Genomic DNA, 19,546 nt, shown 5'->3' on the forward strand with positions numbered 1-19,546 from the left:
AAATTGACGGGAACAATGGGGGGGGGGGGGGGGGGGGGTGAAGACAAATGAATATGCTGTAAATGCATTAAAACAAAAACAACCCACAGGAAAAGATCATGCATTCCTACCTTGAGTTCACGGAAGAAAATGCTGCTGCGTGCCCACTCCACAATGGAGAAGAGTGTTTGGTCAGCCATCTTGCACATCAGACCAAAGGTATTGAGCTTCTCGTGTTTCCCCCGGCTGGCCTGCTCTTGCTGTAGATAAGCCAAAATCTTGGCCTGAACCTGCGGCTCGTCCGGCTCACACTTGAGCAGCTCTACGATCAAGTGAGGGAAGCTGGGTGGGGAGCCTGATTGATAAGCGTCAACATAGGCATACCCCATAATGGATTCTGGTGAGCTGGTGTACGGGTCTGGGTATTCAGATTTGATGGTACGTGTGCTCTGGAAGTGTCCATAGGCCGCCTGGTAGCCCTGCAGGCTGCCGGCGTGTGGTGGCATTGCCATGCTGACCGGCGAGGTGACGAACGGGCTGCGGTCGTAGTCTGTGGGGGGCAGGGCAGTGGCGTGATGGTGGTGATGGTGGTGGTGGTGGCCGGCGTGGTGGCCGGGGTGGTGGCTAAGGGGAAGACCCTTGGAGGCTGCTGAGTGGATGTTTTGGATGGCTGAGGAGATAGTGAGGTCAGTGGGTACAGCCTGCATCACCTGGCTCATGGCCTCGATCTTCAGGCCGTTAGCTCGGATCAGCGCCTTCTTCTGCTGCTTGAGAGCCCGGTCACGTTTGTACATTGGACCAAACTTGTTGCGACCACCGCGCATGCGGTCGGCACGCACAGCTGAAAGGCAAACAGGAGGACAAACAGGAAGGGAGACAAGAAAGGGGGTCAAATTAGTTCAAAGGTAAATGAAACTGGGCGTTGCATGTTTTTCATTCCATATAAAAATATCTTAAGTTGCAATATTATCATTTTTGATACGTCAGCTGTGAAATTAAACTTTAAAAATGATGAGTTTGACAAGCCAATGAGAAAGTAGCAGCTAATTTGGCCGATTGGTTGAGGAAAAACATCTTCAATACTATACCTTTATATTTTTTGCAAAACAAACTGTACAAACTGTACAAACCTAAAGCGATGCATGGTGTTATGAAGTTGAAGTCCTAATTCACAACTCGTATGTAGGGCAAAGGCTTTCCTGATTACGGTTGACATGTTACCTGTTGACTCCAAAACCCAACAGATCCGACAGATATCAGTGTTACTCATTGACCAGAGACTGAAACTGCTACAGATCTCTCTGGCGAATGATCATGACTCATGGCAGCTGAAGTTTTTGTTCAAAAGTGTAAATTATTAAAGATAACAAAACAAAACTGACTGTACAGTTTCTAAAACCTTTAAAATGCCTCTATCGTTTGGTTGAAACTTTTTCTTTTAAAATTTTAATGAAAAAATCCAAAGGCTTAAAAGGCTGACAATAAATAAATTGGGGTTCTTTTCTATGATGAAACAAACATGCTCACGATGCCCTTTGCCCCGCCCCCCCCCCCCATCCATGCAGGATCCCGTGGTGAGGATCACAACGAGTCTGTGCTGCGGGTATTTCTAATGAACAAACTGGGCACACAGTGGACTGCTACGAGGGCCATGTGTGATCTGGCCGACTGCTGCCATGGGGAAGCTGCTCTGCTGTCTCTCAGTTGGGGGGCACTGGTGTTAATTATTCATACTTAATTACCTCTTACACTGACGAACCTCACAGAGCCCAGCGTGCAACCAGCTAACGGACGTCTGGGACTGTATGCAGCAGAAAAACGCTCCCTAATAACAATATTACAGAATGATATAGACTTGTGCTTTTTTTTTGTGTGTGTGTGTGTGTTGGCTACTGTGTGCTCTGCTTTTGAAGAATCCCACACATTTCACTGAAAGATGCAACAAAAAATGCACGTTTATTTGACCTGTTCATAGATACTGAACAGTCAGATGACAAAGCGTGTCAGCCTGAGTCCACTCCAACTCATGATGTCTTGACGGATGAATCAAAGAACAGAGGAAGAAAACTGAAGAGGGGGTGTGTGGAGGGCGTGGTGGGGGGTGGACTGAAGTCTGGGGGTAAAGCTGGGCAGACATCCATCCAAAGGTATACGCACGCACGCACGCACACACACGCACACACACACACATACCAAGCTGCCTTGGGAGTGATTTTAATGACCTCCGTCACAAAAAGTGTCTGTCACTGATCTGAGCAAGAGGAGCGGGCAGAGACGACGCACAAGCGTATGCGTGCGTGCGCATGCATGCGTGCACACGCACGTATGTACGCACACACACACACACATAGAGCCAGACAACACTTACACCTGAGTGCTGAGCATCTCTGAAGTCACAGAAAACATACACAACCATCGTATGGCTAACATGCTGAACGTGACACACTGGTCCTGATCCCACAGAGAAATGGGAGCCTTAGCAGAATCCTTGACTGTTTAAATGGCATGTAATTCACACACAAACAAACACACACAGTTGTGAACATGCTTGAGGTCAACTGCATGCACTGCCCATTTCACCTCGGCTCGGAGATTATCAGGACCGTTAAAAATTGATCATACATTAAAAGCAAAGAAAGAAGAAATCAAGAGCCCTGTCAAATGTATCCATTATACATTATTGTAGGGAGACTTTAACTATTAATGATTCTCCACAACAGCGTAATTAATGTGCCGAGAAACTAACAGTTGGCCCTACTGGGGAAAAAATTAGGCTCTGACTGCCTCTCTTGCCTGCCTCAGACCCAGGGAGCCACATCACATCATGAATACAGGGATTCAGGGGGGCAGGGTTGCAGATCACACACACACACACGCACACGCACACACACACGCACACACACACACACACACACACACACACACACACACACACACACACACACACACACACACACACACACACACACAAAGATTCTTTGTCTCTAATTAAACAAGGTGATTTGCATTCTTGTAACACAGATTATTATAGAAGGGGGGGGGGGGAGGAGGGGAATGAGGGACAGTGCATGCCTGTGTTGTGGAGAGAAGATGAGTGTGTGTGTGTGTGTGTGTGTGTGTGTGTGTGTGTGTGTGTGTGTGTGTGTGTGTGTGTGTGTGTGTGTGTGTGTGTGTGTGTGTGTGTGTGTGTGTTTGAAAAAGGTGGAGACACTATAATGGGTTTCATACTGCGTAGTCCAGGGAGTATGATCATGTCACTTTAGGGGGTTAAAATAAGTCAAACTGGAATCAGAAATCATACTTTAACTAAGGTGAGCAAATTAAATCAAATATTTCCATGTAACTACAACTAGATAGTAAACAGGTTGTAGTGTGTTTTGTCCAAACATAAACTCACTTTTTGTGATGAGCGTTGAATAAACTATATCAACTGTGTGGGTGACACGATGATAGCTTATATATGGATACTAAAGTTTCATCAACAGTATTGTTATTGAAATTGCCACCCTCACAATAGAAACGGAAATTGAAATTCAAGAATTACATTCACGGAAAACGTAAACCATACACTGAAACAAGAATTGTAAACAGTGTAGGAACTCCTGTTCGTATGATAAGAATCCGATTGCAGGGGATATTGTGGGGTAGGAGTTGGGGGCCAAGAGCCTGATGCTGTCTTACACTCTGAGTTACCCTCTCTTAATGTGTGACAGCAGAGTCAAACAAAAGCACAAACTGGGCGCACATCATCCATAAATTCCCAAACAGAGCGGGACTTGAACATTTCCAACAAACACAAATAGGCGCACTGACACACTGGCATACTGACGCACAAACACACACACACACAAACAAACACACACACACTCTCTCTAACACCTCGCAGCCACAGCCCTCAGTGCTTATATCCTCTGATTTATGGTTGTTTAATATACAGGAATATTAAGCGTGCGTAGGTGAGGATCCCTGTCGGCTGCCGGCATATTAATGGGTCCCGCGGAGCCTTGCTGACACCCTGTTTGTCATGTCGGGGCCCCGGCCCCTGCTCTGGATGCGCCCTATCCCATGCACACACATGAATACCTATGATACCTATGCATAAGTAATGGGACAGCTCTGTGGCTTCGACCGCAGGTACTAGGAGGCTGATGGAAGACAAATCAGAGTGGAAAAGATGGAGACAGGGAGGAAATTTAAAAGCAGAGGGAGAAAGATGCAGAGAGGAATACACAAACACTCAGTTACTCAGGCTAATTGAAGCTGAATGGCTCTTTAGTGGTTTTGAATGAGTACCAATTAATAAATAATCAATTGAGTGATTTAATAAATATCAAAAGCTGCTGGAAAATGTGATGAACGGGGATGATTTTATGACTTGCCTTTGTGTCCTTTGATGTCAAGTTCAAATACATTTTATTGTTGTTCATTTAATTTGGAAAAATGAGCAATTAACTCATCTTTTTGATTTTTGTGTCAACAAGACAGGGCAGACTGCTGCTGTTAGACACAATAGATGCTATCCAGGACTCAGCAATTGATCTGTTAAGGAATCAGCATTTTATCGGTGGAACATAGAATCTGCCTGTTTCTCTTCGCGTATGTACAGATGGTAAAATCATCCAAATCTTTTAAGGTCGCGAACTGAATTCTTCAACGTTGTTTTAAGAACATTATGCAGCTCCTGTTTTCTCAAATAGCGACGAGTGTAAGTGAAGAGTATTCAGAGTCGCAGCATCACTACTGTTATGCACTGTTATAGACGCTACACTTGTGAAGAAAATATTAGGCAGTTCAGTGAAGCATATGATGCGAGGCACATACTAGCAACCAGGAAAGAAAATCATGCCAGTGGGAGCTGTTCAGATGCGGCACGCTTCAACAGTTTTAGTGAATGACGTTGTAATGGAACAAATCCTTTTTTTTTTTTTTTTCGTCAATGAGTCAGTGCTGGTTGCATTACCGAGCAGCAAGCTGGTTTACAGCACGATAGCATGTATGTGTAAAAGGGTGAGATGAGTGTGTGGCTGCCAGTTTGCATGAGTGTGGTGGGTTGGTTTTTTTTTCTAATGTGTGTAACACAAGGAACCGACTGACCCTGAAAAGCAGCTGAAAATGCTCAATCAGACACAAAAACAACATTAAATTGATAAAGAGAGTGTGTGTGTGTGTGTGTGTGTGTGTGTGTGTGTGTGTGTGTGTGTGTGTGTGTGTGTGTGTGTGTGTGTGTGTGTGTGTGTGTGTGTGTGTGTGTGTGTGTGTGTGTGTGTGTGTGTGTGTGTGTCTGTTTAATATCCAAAACAAAACAAAAAGTTTAGTGTATTTTAAGCAGATACTTCATGCTTCAGATCATAAATCATGTTAACATCTAGAATTAGCTGAAAGTACAATTTTAAGGATAGACTTTGGAAAGTCATTCACTTTCAAAGAAGTAATTGATTTTTACGTCTACATCTTGATCATTATTTGGGGAATCGGGATCGCCTCCATTGTGGCAAGAAAGCACACAGATGAGCACATGTGCTGCCGGAGGCTTTAACCTCGTTGCAGTTAGTCAGGCCTTGCAGATGTGAACTTGTTTACTTATACCTTGGGCTTGTTACTTCACCAGCCTCCCTCGACTCTAATAGCACCACCTGATAAATGTCAAACTTTTTTTTCAGATTGTCTCACTTGTTAAATCAAGAATTAAGACGCTGCACACTTCTGGAAACTTGGTTCGAGTCTTCTTTCAAGTTTTCCTCACATTTGGTTTCCACTTGACACCTTAAAATCGCACGTTGCTGCAAAGTGCTGTGCAATGAAATGAAAACAAAGCACATGACCCAAAAGCCTCATTTTCTCTTTCACTATTGTACACATTTATTTTTGATGAAATGACAAACCTCGTCCTTCTCGCCTGTGGCCTTCTGAACACTTTTTTTTTTCCGAGGGGGGGGTAATTCTCATGAATATATGTATGTGTTTACCAGAGGGAGCCCGTATGTGTGAGTGTAGTGTGTGTGGACGGTGATGTGTGTCAACCTTTCTATATGGGAGGTCTTTACTGGTTGTGGCAGGAGTCGCCCACCGGAGCTTCTGGCCCCTGACAAGAGTGCTGCAGGGCCTGTCTTGCCCCCGAGCCGAAAGTTACCACCAGCAAAACAAATCAAACGCTATCCCCTCCCCGCCAACATTAGCTGGGAAATGACAGGCCGGGACATTTTGCCCAGCGGCCTTTCACAATTAACAGCAATTAATTACACAGCACATGGCAGGTAAAGGGAGAAGCCTCCGGAAAGATTTTATTTAGGCTGTCTTTGTTATACTTTCATACCACAGAGGTCTTTTTTTTTTTCTCCAACACATTAACTTTTCTCAATTCTCCGCAATCGTGTCAGAGGCCCTTTGATTTTTTTGAGCTTAGTTTGAATTTAGTCCAAGTGACACAAGTTGTCTCAACGCGAGCCTGAACTCACAGGACTACTATAACACCTGATTTTCCTTTTATTTAAAAAACGAAAAACAATTATCAGACTGTAAACTTTACCTATGGTATCCTAAATTTGACCTTTATCTAATAAGGAACCGTAAACTCCCTTTATTCACTCCAGAATGAGACACTCTAAATTAAAACTTGTCAACTAGTGTGTGGAAAAACCTGTTATTTCAAATATTATCTTTGAACAGCAAGAGGACTGTTTCTCGTCTGCTGTCCTGTCACTTCTGAACAGCCGTATTTGAATAAGCTCCTGAGCTGTGTTCAAATTAAACAAAAGAGACCCCGAAACCACCGGCCAAAAGTATCATCATTACCATTCTCACCCTGCCGCCAAGTCTAATATTTTATCTATTACTTTGTCTGGCAAGTGTGAGTGCACAGCAGCCACCAGATAGCTTCTAACTCCCCCTGACCCCATCTCAAATACTAATAAGCAACGTCGGACCTCCGCGCACAGGTTGATATCACCAGTTTCACTTTACAAGTTCTTGGTGTGCATTTTTCACAAAACATATATTCACTCTTAACTGTTAAATAAATATAATCCTCTACTTTCATACAGATGATCATGTTGTTCAGGCAGGTGTTAACCTTTACCGCATAGGCGATATTTCAATTTTAGCTAAAAAAAAAAAAAAAAAAAACATCCCCGTGCAAAATCAGTCATGGATGACTATTTGCACTCTGCGTTTCCAAAAAGAAAGTTGATGTCCAGTGATTAACTTGGTGCCTTTCTGAATTAATGGGAAAAGACAGGCGCTGTTGCTTCACAAAAAAAACTTTAGTCGAGGTTTTTTTTAAACACCTCTGTGGAAGTCCAGAAGCAAGTCAACCGCTAAGTTTAGCCTCTCCGTGTTCTAATTTTTTCCTCGACAACTTTCAGAACCAGTAATTGCAAGCAGGCGTCATATCTTGAAAATAATATAAGATGCCGCGTCGAGAATGCAATAGCAGTGCCTGCATCTGTTTTTCTCCAGTCCTGCAAATGTGCACTGAGTTTTAGATCATCTCCTAGTGAGTGGTGTTTACTATTGTGACCCAAGAGGAAAGAAAATGTGTGGTAAAGCAGTAATGCACTCCATCGGACGAAAAATAAAAAAATATTCACGAGAAAAAAAGAATCATTCCTAAGTAAAATTTTTTTTTTTTTTAAAGATTCCTCCTCAAACTGAACTTGGAGGCTGTTTGTTGCTTTCAGTAGCATAGACCCTGTTTTGTTACAGAAAGTGGTGGAGGGGGTTTTACTAAACTTTGAAAAAACAGCTACAATAAAATGAACATTCATTACAGTATGACTATACATAACATACATAATGTGTATACCTCTGTGTCACCGCAACTCTTCAACATATAGTTCAGTACAATCATTTTGCTTTGTCAATAACTTATTAAATGGCTTTAAGACTTTTTGTATTGGGAACTGGACAGTCTAAGGTTTTAGGGAGGAAAAGATTACTTTCACACCATATCTCAAGCTTGACTCAAAAACTACAGTGGCTTGTTGAATCTCCTTTAGGGAAACACTGTGAGTTTTTTATTTTATTTTGAAGGGTAACAAACTTTCCACCACTGAACAACATGCCCCAGGAATTGTTGAACTTATTGCCATGTCACCATATTCTTAAATGAAACCTGGAACTAAATTGTTTTCAAAGAAGATAAACTTGTATTTTCTTTTAACTCATTCTGCCAACAGCCAAACACTTGTGGTGTAAAAATCCAAAAACGCTCCCCTACCTTCTAGCTTCATGCCGACGGTGAGGCACTTTTGGAAGCGGCAGTATGGGCAGCGCTTTCTCTGGGTCTTGTCAATCTGGCAGCTCTGGTTCTCTATACATGTGTAACGCTTGTTGTTCTGGACGGTGCGCTTGAAGAAGCCCTGCAGAGAGAACCAATTAAGATGTCAACCTGCTTGACCCCTGCAATGCGATGGTAATTGGCCCATTCACACTCCCAGACAGATGGAGAGGGACAGACCTAATGGATACTCTTTCTCTCTCTCTCTCTCTCTCTCACACACACACACACACACACACACACACACACACACACACACACACACACACACACACACACACACACACACACACACACACACACACACACACACACACACACACACACACACACACACACACACACACACACACAGTCATTTGACAGTATACTCCAATTGATGCGATATACTACACACACACACACACACACACACACACAATAAAAGACTAAAGATGAATGCACATATCTTACACATGACCACCACATTCTACATTGTTTGTTTTTTAAACTTAGGCATAATATTTTTCATTGTCTTCATTGCTGTAAAAACTCTTTTATGAAGAGTATAAGTTCTAATTCACTTTACAATTCTCAATATTCTCTGTTCACATAAAAAAGCTTCTTTTTTTTTTTTTCCCCAACTCCTCATTTAATTATTAAACAAATATGTGAAGAAGTCCAAAAAAAATCCAATAAATTAGATCCATAATTCACAGTTCCGGGATTAGAGAGATTCATACCTGCAACATGGAATTTATTATTGGCAGCAGCAGCAAAAATCAAACCAAGGGAAGATGATATTAACGTATTCTAGATCCATAACCTAGGAGGAGAATCCTTAAACCTGCTCTTTAAAATAAAAAAAAAAAAAAAAAAAAAAGAACGAGCTGCTGTCAATAGTGAATATCTCGCCAAACAGAAATTTAATTGACAATCTGCATTGCCTGATCTGTCAAAAAAAAGAAAAAAAAGAAAAACTGCACCAGGTTTTGGATTATCGACTTTTCAGTGCCGAAAAAAATAAAATAAAATCCATGCTTCAGTGAAAACTTTCTCTCCCAATTTTCCATTTAGCACACAGCTTGTGCTATAAATATCTGCACCAAACTGAATTCAAACATGCTTTTAAACCACGCAATGTCATGTGAGATGGAGAGGACAACTTCTCCATTACGATGAGCGATAGTACCGACGACTGCACACAGCTCTGTGCTGCATTTACACGCTGGCAAACAATATCTTCAATCCGCAATTAGGAAAACGTCCTACCGGTGTAAAAATGCCCGCCGTTAAGTACTGAAAGTCAGTAACGCAAACAATACCTGAGCAGTAACATGTGGGAAACCCTGACCTTGATATTTCATCATAAAAACATTGCACTGACTCGGCACAACAACCGCGACTGGGAAAAGCCTTTGCCTCGATGTCAATATTGACCAATGAACAGGACAGGAAAATATAGTTCAATTGAGCACTGTCTTTACTCTCAAATTAAAAATGCCAAAAATATTCAAATCAACGCACTTAATTAATAATTATGCTCTGTTCCTTCTAGCAGGAGACTAACTATCCTTACTAAGTATTATTAGTATTAGTATATTTTAATTCTATGTGATTCTCTCACCTTTGAACCCTCGTCTACACAGTGGATACAATAATAGCCTCGTCGAACTGTAATGTGATTCTGCGATTGGGTGTTGCTGTTGTGCTGTCCTGTCATGCTTATCAGTTTTGCTGCTGACGTTCTGAACACAATTCCAGGGCTAAGTCAGCTTGTCCGTGCGTGGGGGTTTTGGGGAGATGGCGTTACAATGAGGGTGGGGGAACCTTTACGTTTACGTGGCTTGTTCTTTCCCCCTACGTCTCTGCGAGTCCTCTGGCAAAAAAAAAAACTGGCAACCGAACCCGAAGTAGCCAAAACCTGACCCTGATACTGAGCATGTGTCGAATTCACAGCTGCGTTTTGGGGGGATAAAGAGTCGAGGGAAGAGGAAGGGGGGCATGCAGGACACACAAGAACGGGACACGGGGTCGTTTACACGTTATATCTCGAAAATATGTCGATCAAACCTTACGTAATATTTAGAAAGACTTCTCCGTCTGATAAACGAAAGCAAAATCTAAAACGCTCATAACTTCATTTTGAATGGTGAAGACTTTGATTTAATTGCTTGTCTTTTAGCAGGTTTGCTCCGGGGGAACACCTACTTCACTTAGCAGGAATTGCACTGTTTTGGTACATTAAATGTCAAAATGATCCTGTTACATGTCAGCAGACCGACGTACCACAGCTTCCCTGACGGCCATACTTTCACTGCACAGACTACCTGCCTTTCAGAGGCAATCAATAACAGGCTCCAAGTGCTTCCCAATATGATTAACATTTTAACGGGGGGACCTACAGCACTCCCTATAACGCCTCTGCATCGAGACTGCGTATGCACACGCACAGAAACATACACCATGCCGTTTTTGAGGAGAAAAAAAAAAAAGGGAGTGCGGACTGGATAACCAACACATGTCAGTGCTGAGGCTGAAAGGCAACAGAGATGCCACTGACGTCTCTCTTCAAGCAAATGCCTCGCATTTCAAGGTCATAATATGGGATAAAATCTATAACATCTGCTTTGAATAATGACCGCACAGGCAAAAAATGTGCACAGCCGACATCAACGCTGTAAACTGCAATTTTACACCGAATAGTGTTAACGCCGAGACATTTGTCTTAGCTTAATTTTGTGTTGACAGCTTTACTGAACCAAAGAACAAGAAAAAAGAAAGAAAAAAAAAAAAGGCAATGGCTGATAGATAAGTGTGAAGGAGGACAGAGGAGAGAAGCAGAACGGGACAAAATAAGTTGTTGAGAGCGATCAGATTTGTCTGTAACAGTTTGCGTTGCAGAGCCCTCGTTATTCGGCCTGTCTATGGAAACATTTTACGGCCTGACAGATCTTAATGAACTGGTGATGAGAGTCGCAGACAGTGCGGCACACGCTTGAACAAACAGACACATTACTCTTGTGTACTTTGCTTCTATGGGTTAACCCCACCCCTTCAAGAAAAAAAAAAAAGACTTGTCCTGGCGGCTATTTACATAAATTAAACAAAAAGCCCAGTGCATGCTTTTGAATATTCTTTTTTTTTTTTAAGGGCCATCCTACTCTTTTGAAAATCCTCTGACATGCAGGAAGAGTTTGTTGGATCAACTGTCACAACAATATCTGACCCTTTGCCTCTATACTGTTGGTTTTCCTGTAACGTGATTGGTGGAGAACTTTACTCTACTGTTACAACTGGTAGTTTAAAAAAAAAAAAAAGTCCCTTTTGATGCAGAGCATGCACAAAATGCTACAGGAAAAAAAAAAAAAAAAAAAAAAAAAGTGAATGCATGTCCTTTTGGAGATGTACACTTCTGTAACTAATTCTTTCTCAAAATATACCACATCAAAATCATTGATGAAAACTAATGAATTCCTGATGTCTGAGGAAAAGTGGTCTTAAATCAAAGACACTTGTGGGACTACAAATCATGAAACCCTGTCAAACCATCAGTGCACACTTAATCCAATCAAGCATTGCCAGAGCCAATAATGAGCCTGTAAATGAGGCCGCTTGTGACAAAACAGTACAACTGAATACGACACAGGGGATATTCCCTCTATATTCTCACCAACCTTGCAACTTTCGCAGGTCAGCAGTCCGTAGTGATATCCTGAAACCTTGTCTCCGCACACGGGACACATCTCGTCCAGGTCTTCATCGTAGGAGTAGTCCATCATTTTTAACTGGGGGGCTGCGGAGAGCAGACAGACACACACAGAGAAGTCTCTTTTAGTGCTGTGCAACATCTCTCTCTCTCTCTCTCTCTCTCTCTCTCTCTCTCTCTCTCTCTCTCTCTCTCCCCAAAAGTCTGCTTCCATCCATCAGGATGAACCATGGGTTAAACCACGCATCACAGCTGAATGACATTTTTCAAACTTCTGTTAAGACTTCAAGAGGTTTCATTTGAGTGGGTAAAGACTATAATTTGTCCAATTGTTGTTGTTTTGTTTTGTTTTTTTGTTTTTTTTTTGGGGGGGGGGGGGATTAAAAAAGACGAAAGCGTTTAGTTCTCCATCTTACTGCCCCTCTCCTCAGCACGTCACAGTCCGAAGCCCCCAAATATATCTATCTCTATATATATATATATATATATATATATATATTTATTTATTTATTTTTTTAAATGAAGAAAAAAAAAAATTGCTTATGAAAGTGAGGCTCATAAATATGCATGTATCTAAGTCGTGAAATCGCTTGGGGAAATGGAGAGATATTAGACTTAAGGATTGGAGAAGAAAATGTTACCGCCCACAGACAAATGAAGACACACAGAAGCCCTTATCTCTGCTGGCGCCTCGGAAGAAGAAAAAAGCGCACACAAAAAACCAACTCCAACACTTTTTTTTTTTTTTTTTGCCTCTTTAAGAATCACCCATAATTCTAGAGACGAATACATTTTGAGTGGCTTATCATACAGAAGTGGCGATTATTTATGTGATGCCCTGCATGATGCCGCGTCGTCAATTTTACAAGCGTCAATATGACAGTAGTTTTTCTCGTTTCCTAATAAGTTTCAATCAATATTTACAATAGACCATCAATTTTAACAAGATCTGAAGGAAAAAAAAACAATACAATATGAAATTGTTGTAGAAATGCATGAAACGTGTTTCTCTATGGAAGTATTTCACCCAGCAAAATCGGATCTCGGTATACTCCCAACAAATATTGTCTAGTTTTGTTGCAGGGTAACTTGTGTTTTTAATGCTGAGCGTGACAGCAATAAGAAAACAGCCAGCCTGACATTTACAACATTTTACAAAAGTGTTTATGGCGCTAATCACAAAAGGTTCAAACAAGAAAAACCTCAGTGGATGTGGCTGTCAAAGAGGAAATATTTCGTGGCCTTCGCATACAGAGCTGGTCAAATGTTAACAACAAAAAAAAAACCTATTATGATTTTATTTTTATTTTTTTTAATCAGGCTTGATTTCCATCTTGTTAAAGCTTTATCCAGCTGGGATCTGCGCTGGATATTCCCGCTGAAGCAACAAGTTCCACCGAGCTCGTGTCTTTTTTTTTTTTTTTTTCCACTGAAGCTCAAAGTCAATTTCCGAAATTTTCCTGTGCGTTATAGCGCACAAAGGGGAGGATTTGTAGGGCCTGTGGACACGGCGCGCAGAACCTTTGGACACATTTAATAAAAAAGCAAATATTATCGAGGCGCTGGTTGCAGGGGCGCGTGACGAACGGTGTCGCGTCAAATAGAGAAATAATTACCTGTAATTGCTGTTGACGCAAGGCTGCTGATAAGTTATAATGTAAGAGACGCGTTTTACCTTCAAGTTTCATCCATGAATTCACTGTCGTAAAAGTGTCCCTCTGTGGCTGTTCTCAACTTTATACAGACAAATATATATACTAAAAAAAAAAGGTCTGACATTTTAAACCTGACATCCCTGCACCACACAAGGCAAAATTGTTTCTGTGTAAAGAAATGTGCATTTATTGAGAAGCCTTTTACCGTTGCTCTCACTGTGTATTTACAAGTTGTGCGCTCATCGCATTGCTGCAGAAGAAGCAGAAAAACATCGTTCACGTACCTCTCTCACCTGCTTACTACTTGCTTAAGCAATATCCCAATACAAATTTGTGAAGAAAAAAAAAAAAACCCGTGGTGAATACATAAAAAAAAAATAAAAATCTGTGTTTAGTCGGAATTGCTTCTTCTTTTCTTTTTTTTTTTTTTTTAAGCCGTCAGTAAAATGTAGATAGCGGGGTCTCTAAAAAGCCACTCCTAAAGTGAGTATGTGTTATCAGCGTCTCATAAACCTGGATCGGGCTAATTGATTGCCCGGTTATATTGCTGTGGAATGACATGCGTGGAAAACTGGGGGGGTGGGGGGGGGGGGGGGGGGGCGGGGCGCGGAGGAGAGTGGGGGTGGGAGGGAGGGGGGGTTACATGAGTTTATCCTGGCACGAGTTAGACCTTTTTAAAACCCACGAGTCTTAATCTGTTGTCCACTTTGCAGAATAGTGATGGAGATTTACAAAAAATACATTTCTATTTTATTTTTTTTAAATAGGTCACGTCAAAAATCAGACAAAAGGTCGAAAGAGTGGAGGTCGTCAGGAAATTGTGCTCAAGCCACGCGCTTTAAAAAATATATATTTTGCACATCTAAAAAATATCCATTGTTGTTTTCACTCTTAGAGTGATGAGAAAAATATTTAAAGTTTATCAAGGCAAGCATCGCAAAAGAGATCCCTGCATTCTAATTCTATTTGTTTTATTACTTTTAATTTTGCAAAAAAAAATGTAACTGCAAAACGGAAACGTGCCAAAATGCCACACTGCTTCCATTAAGTTGTCACATAATTACTGTTATTACCAAATTCCAAAACTATAAATTTCCCTGGAATCAGCATGCCTCACAAATTAAAGTTTGCTACGAGAGTGGAGTTCATGGCTGGCAGAATCTCAAAATCAAACTTCTGCTCTGCAATGTTGGCTTCCTGGTTTATTCGCAACACTTTTAGAGCCACCGAATCAGGATTTGATCGTGAATATTATATATTTTGTTGAGAAGCGTTCCAAAAACACAAGAATTATGAAGTGAAATCTACGGAACACCTGTCTCAGTTTTTACGCACCAGTCGTCTGTATTTCACAATCGCATCGTGAGTGACAGCTGTGTATAATAATAACAGTTTGATCAGTGGTCTGGCCAAAGAAAAATATAACCTAATTGTGACATGCTACTTTTTCTTTTCTCTCAAAAAAGAATTCTTAAACAAACAAAAATTAAAAATCTGGACCGCAACACCGCTGAGACAAAGCGATCACCATAGAGGAATATTTAAAACGGTAGTTGTGTGTGTGTGTGTGTGTTTTTTTTAAAGGCTTCTGCAATGACAAATTAAATACATGCGCAATCATTTAATTTAATACCAACTCTGACGGGCAGCAGATGTTTCCTCAATGTTTGCAAAAAAAAAAAAAGGCAAAAGAAGCAAGTTGGTAAGTTTTCGTGGGGTTGGACTCTTCTCAGCCCGAGACGCTCCGTAAAGTCTCCGTAAAGTGCAAATGTGAGTCTCCGGCAACCTTCTGAATGACAGCTCTTACCTTGCATGTTCCTTGGCATGTGCCCTTGTTCCCCATACGATCGAGAGAGTCCCAGGGATTCAGTCTCGACTTTAGGCAGCATGTCAGCACTGCCGGCCTGAGCTGGAGACTCCGCGCGGCACGGCGGGACACCTGGACGCGACAGGCAGCGGCTCAACACAAAACACACCTCGGAGTGTCCTAAATGTCTGAGCTGTCTCTTTCTCACTGCTCGTCCCTCAATGTGCTCCGATTACCGGACCATGCTCGGACGATCAAGCCTGACACAAACGACTGACAGCGGGTTGCATTGTCGGTGTGTCAGTTCAAGTCAACTTCACCGGCTGATTTGATATTTGGTTTTGCATTTGCGCAAGAACTTGGAAATAACACACCACACGCACACACACCCACACACGCACACCCACACACGCACGCACACACGAATGAGTCCTTCGATAGTTTGAAAGCAGTTGCGCTCTGAGTTAGGGATTCACTTTCAACTTAAAACGAGAGAACGGCACAAAGTCCAGGTCGAAAAGACGATGGTTTATCGTTTCCAAAAGCCGGCGCGTCACCCATTAACGCGGAACTGTCAAAGTAACTTTCAGCCTGGAGCGGAGAGGCACGCGCTGCCGGGGCTACCCTCTCCTATGCGTAAAGTCGGATTCAGTGTGTCTGTCGGACCGTGTGGAGATGTGGAGACCTCTCCTCCTCGCGGCTTTGTTTACGCCACCCTCTCCAATCCGGGGCGCATGCGGTCGTCTGACATCATCTTTCTTCCATCCAATCAGGCGAGGAGACCGGGGAACATCACCTCAAACCCTCCAGTTCCATGTCTCCCAACATCTCAGCTGTTAAATCCCGTTAATGATGGGCTTTAAAAGCGGAGGGAGAACAAGAATATCAAGAGAGGTGATGCAACTGTATGGGAGAGCAGACTTCCCAAGAGCGCGCGGAGTGCCAGGGCAGAGCGCAAGGTATGTGGCAGCCTATAGCAGCATATGAAGGCACACGTGCGCAGATTCACATGCGCTCCACGAGCTTAAGTTTCGTTTTTGTTTGTTTGTTTGGGGAAAAAAAACCGGTTTATCCTAATACATACATTGTATAAATTTTACGGTGTTAAGATATTTAGGTTATTCATGTGCGTAGATTTAATGTTAACTGTTTTGATTGTCAGATTGATTGAATTTAAGACAAATTTCTTTCTTTCTTTCTTTCTTTCTTTCTTTCTTTCTTTCAAAATGTAAGTGAAAGACTGAAGAATCCTAAATCATGCCCCCCCCCCCCCCCCCCCCCCAAAAAAAAAACCTAACAAATTAAGAATGTGTAAAATGAAGTAGCTGCGCATTAAAAGCTTTCTGAATGGTTTGTTCACGCTATTTTTATTTTTATTTTCTTCTCCTTTTTGGAGAAACGTGAGCAGCGCCCGCCTCCGGCTTTAAATGGCCTTTATTTTAGGATCAAATCCCCCCCCCCCCCCCTTTCCCCCCTTACGCAATAAATTATGCTTTTGAATTATTATCAGTAATTGGTTGAGCAGGGATCAATTAGTGATCTGACGTCAGACTCTGTCGGGCTAATTTGCCAGTTCATGAAGCACACAAAGACAAAAAAAAAAAAAAGCCCCTTAATATGCCACGCTCGGCCCAAAACATACAACAAAGAGGCACCTTTTTAAAGTTCACACAGCTGCATTGTATTCAGAGACAGAAAAGCCTCCAGACACCCCTGGAGGGCTTGCAGAGGGCGCGCTCCAAACATACACGCTCTGACATCCATATGTTAAAATTAACTTGAAAAGGGTCGTTGTAAATTACACACCATACGTTTTCAATATGATATAAAATCACGATAATGGAAAGAAGAAGAACCGTATCCTGTTATTGTATTGGTAATTCAAATATTGTGAAATTGATAACTACATATCAATTAGTTGGGGGTGTATTCACTATTCATGTTGCAATTTTTTATGAGTTAGTAAGAATACTATCAGTTTTTTTAAAAAAAAACAAAGAAAAATAACTTTTAATTCTTTATGAGTAAGCAGAACCATTCATTTCATGTTATGTTGGTATTCAAAACCGTAAGAATATCACTGCAATATTTGTGTGTAGCCATTAAAATGTGAATTCAACGTATAAAACAAATCAAAATCGTAAGGGTTAAGTTTGCATGTGCCTAATCCTGTATTTGCACCAACATCAGCTGCAGCTGGCAAATTGCAATACAAACTTAGCACAGACGCATGTACCAGTCAAGTCCTCTGCAGGGCTGACCCACTTCTAATGCCAACCCCCCCCTTTGGTTGAAGTTTTGTTCTCTTCAACCCAGTAACATGAGTTTGTGGCTGCATGAAAGCACTTATCAAACAGGCCTTCCTATCTAACTGACATATCCTTAAATATAGTTATGTTGGATGCATTTACATATTGGTTTTTTTCCCCCAATAAAATAACTTCTTGATAAAATGAATAAATAAATCACACTCTCACAGGGTGGTATCGTCTACCAGAGGCCTGGGAGCCTGAGGGTTCTGCACAGCATCTAAGCTGGGATCTGCTGCAGCCACTCTCCTAGTTTGAGGGTCACTGCCCCGAGTGCTCCTGCTAGTACAGGGGCCACGTCAGCTTTAACCCTTCACAGCTGTTCCAGCTGTTCCTTCAACGCAAAGTATCTGAATTTGGCCAACGTTTAACAAGAAACATAATTCTTTTTTCATGGCATTTTTTTGATCGGCAGACAAAAATTGCAGTTATCAGCATATGGAGGGTACATCTTTCACGCCAGCCTGGGATTAAATGATGCTATGAAAGGAGACAGTGGTAGGTCGGGAGTCAAAACGTGACGGCATATATGAAGGGAACCGTGGTCGGGAGTTGTTGGTGAGGGGGGAATGCAGGTTAAGTTATAAAATGACACAGAGAGTGATAAGGCCTCCTCTGGCAAGATATCTCTGCTGGAATGATTAACTTGAGAGAGAGAGAGAGAGAGAGAGAGAGAGAGAGAGATGATGAAAGGTAATGAGGAAGACGGAGGCCCAGAGGAAGCAGGGGAGCACAAAGTTTAAATGGTAAATGGACTAACTTATATAGCGCTTTTTAGCTGACAACAGTCCCAAAGCGCTTTACATAGCTCATCACATTCACCCATTCACGCACACATTCACACACCATTGGAGGCTGCAGCCATGCAAGGCGCTGTCACTCCAATGGGGGCGGTTTTGGGGTTCAGTGTCTTGCCCAAGGACACTTCGGCATGTAGGCAGGCAGAGATGGGAATTGAACCTGCAACCTTGGACGACCACTCTACCAACCGAGCTATGCCGCCCTTTAAACGCAGTCCATACAGAAAGCAAGATTTGCTACGCATGAAGACAAACGTCATGGAAATCCAAAGACAGAATAAAGAGAAACTCGATGTTGCTAAAGTTTCTGTTTTCCAAGCCTGTTGCAGGTTGGAGGGTTAAATATGACCTCAAATGACAGGAAAAGTCATGTCAACAGCACAAGTCAAACTTTGGACTAATCCAGCCATGGTGCACGATTGGATTCTTCTGATTCACACACACACACACGCACACACACACACACACACACACACACACACACACACACACACACACACACACACACACACACACACACACACACACACACACACACACACCAGTAAAAAGTAATAATAAATGTGTTTAGTCACTAAAGACAATATGTGCCATTTTTAAATGCATGTTGAATTTCTGAATGTGTATTTGTATGTTTGAATACTTCATGAGTACACCAAATATGTCTGTTTGCATGAAAGACGTAGCGTGCGTGCATGTGTCTGCGTGCATGCGTGAGTGCGTGCGTGCGTGCGTGCGTGCGTGCTTGCAAATCATAAGTACGTCTGTGTGTGTGTGTTATACTCATAAATGACTGTACATACTGATCAAATAACAATGGCCTTGGAATAGTAGAGCAACACACAGTAACATCATTAAATTATAATCCCAAAACATTTGCTATATATAACCAGGAAACCACCCCACCACCCCCTCTCGCCGACACACACACACACACACACACACTCACACACACACACACACACACACACACACACACACACACACACACACACACACACACACACACACACACACACACACACACACACAC

General features: G+C 42.1%; 1 protein-coding gene across 1 annotated transcript in view; it reads right to left on the minus strand.

Moving 5' to 3' along the window:
• Nucleotides 1–16,112, minus strand: part of nr5a2 (nuclear receptor subfamily 5, group A, member 2) — a 71,546-nt gene extending 55,434 nt beyond the window's left edge. Inside the window, exons 1-4 of the mRNA XM_080474248.1 lie at nt 15,405–16,112; nt 11,911–12,029; nt 8,195–8,336; nt 111–820 (exon numbers count right to left, since the gene is read on the minus strand). Coding sequence (XP_080330374.1) covers nt 111–820; nt 8,195–8,336; nt 11,911–12,029; nt 15,405–15,486 — 1,053 coding nt within the window. The 5' untranslated portion in view covers nt 15,487–16,112. The remainder of the gene's footprint in view (nt 1–110; nt 821–8,194; nt 8,337–11,910; nt 12,030–15,404) is intronic.
• Between the last annotated feature and the right edge of the window lie 3,434 nt (nt 16,113–19,546).

Source organism: Lipophrys pholis (genome assembly GCF_963383615.2).
Source record: "Lipophrys pholis genome assembly, chromosome: 10".
Classification (NCBI taxonomy): domain Eukaryota; kingdom Metazoa; phylum Chordata; class Actinopteri; order Blenniiformes; family Blenniidae; genus Lipophrys; species Lipophrys pholis.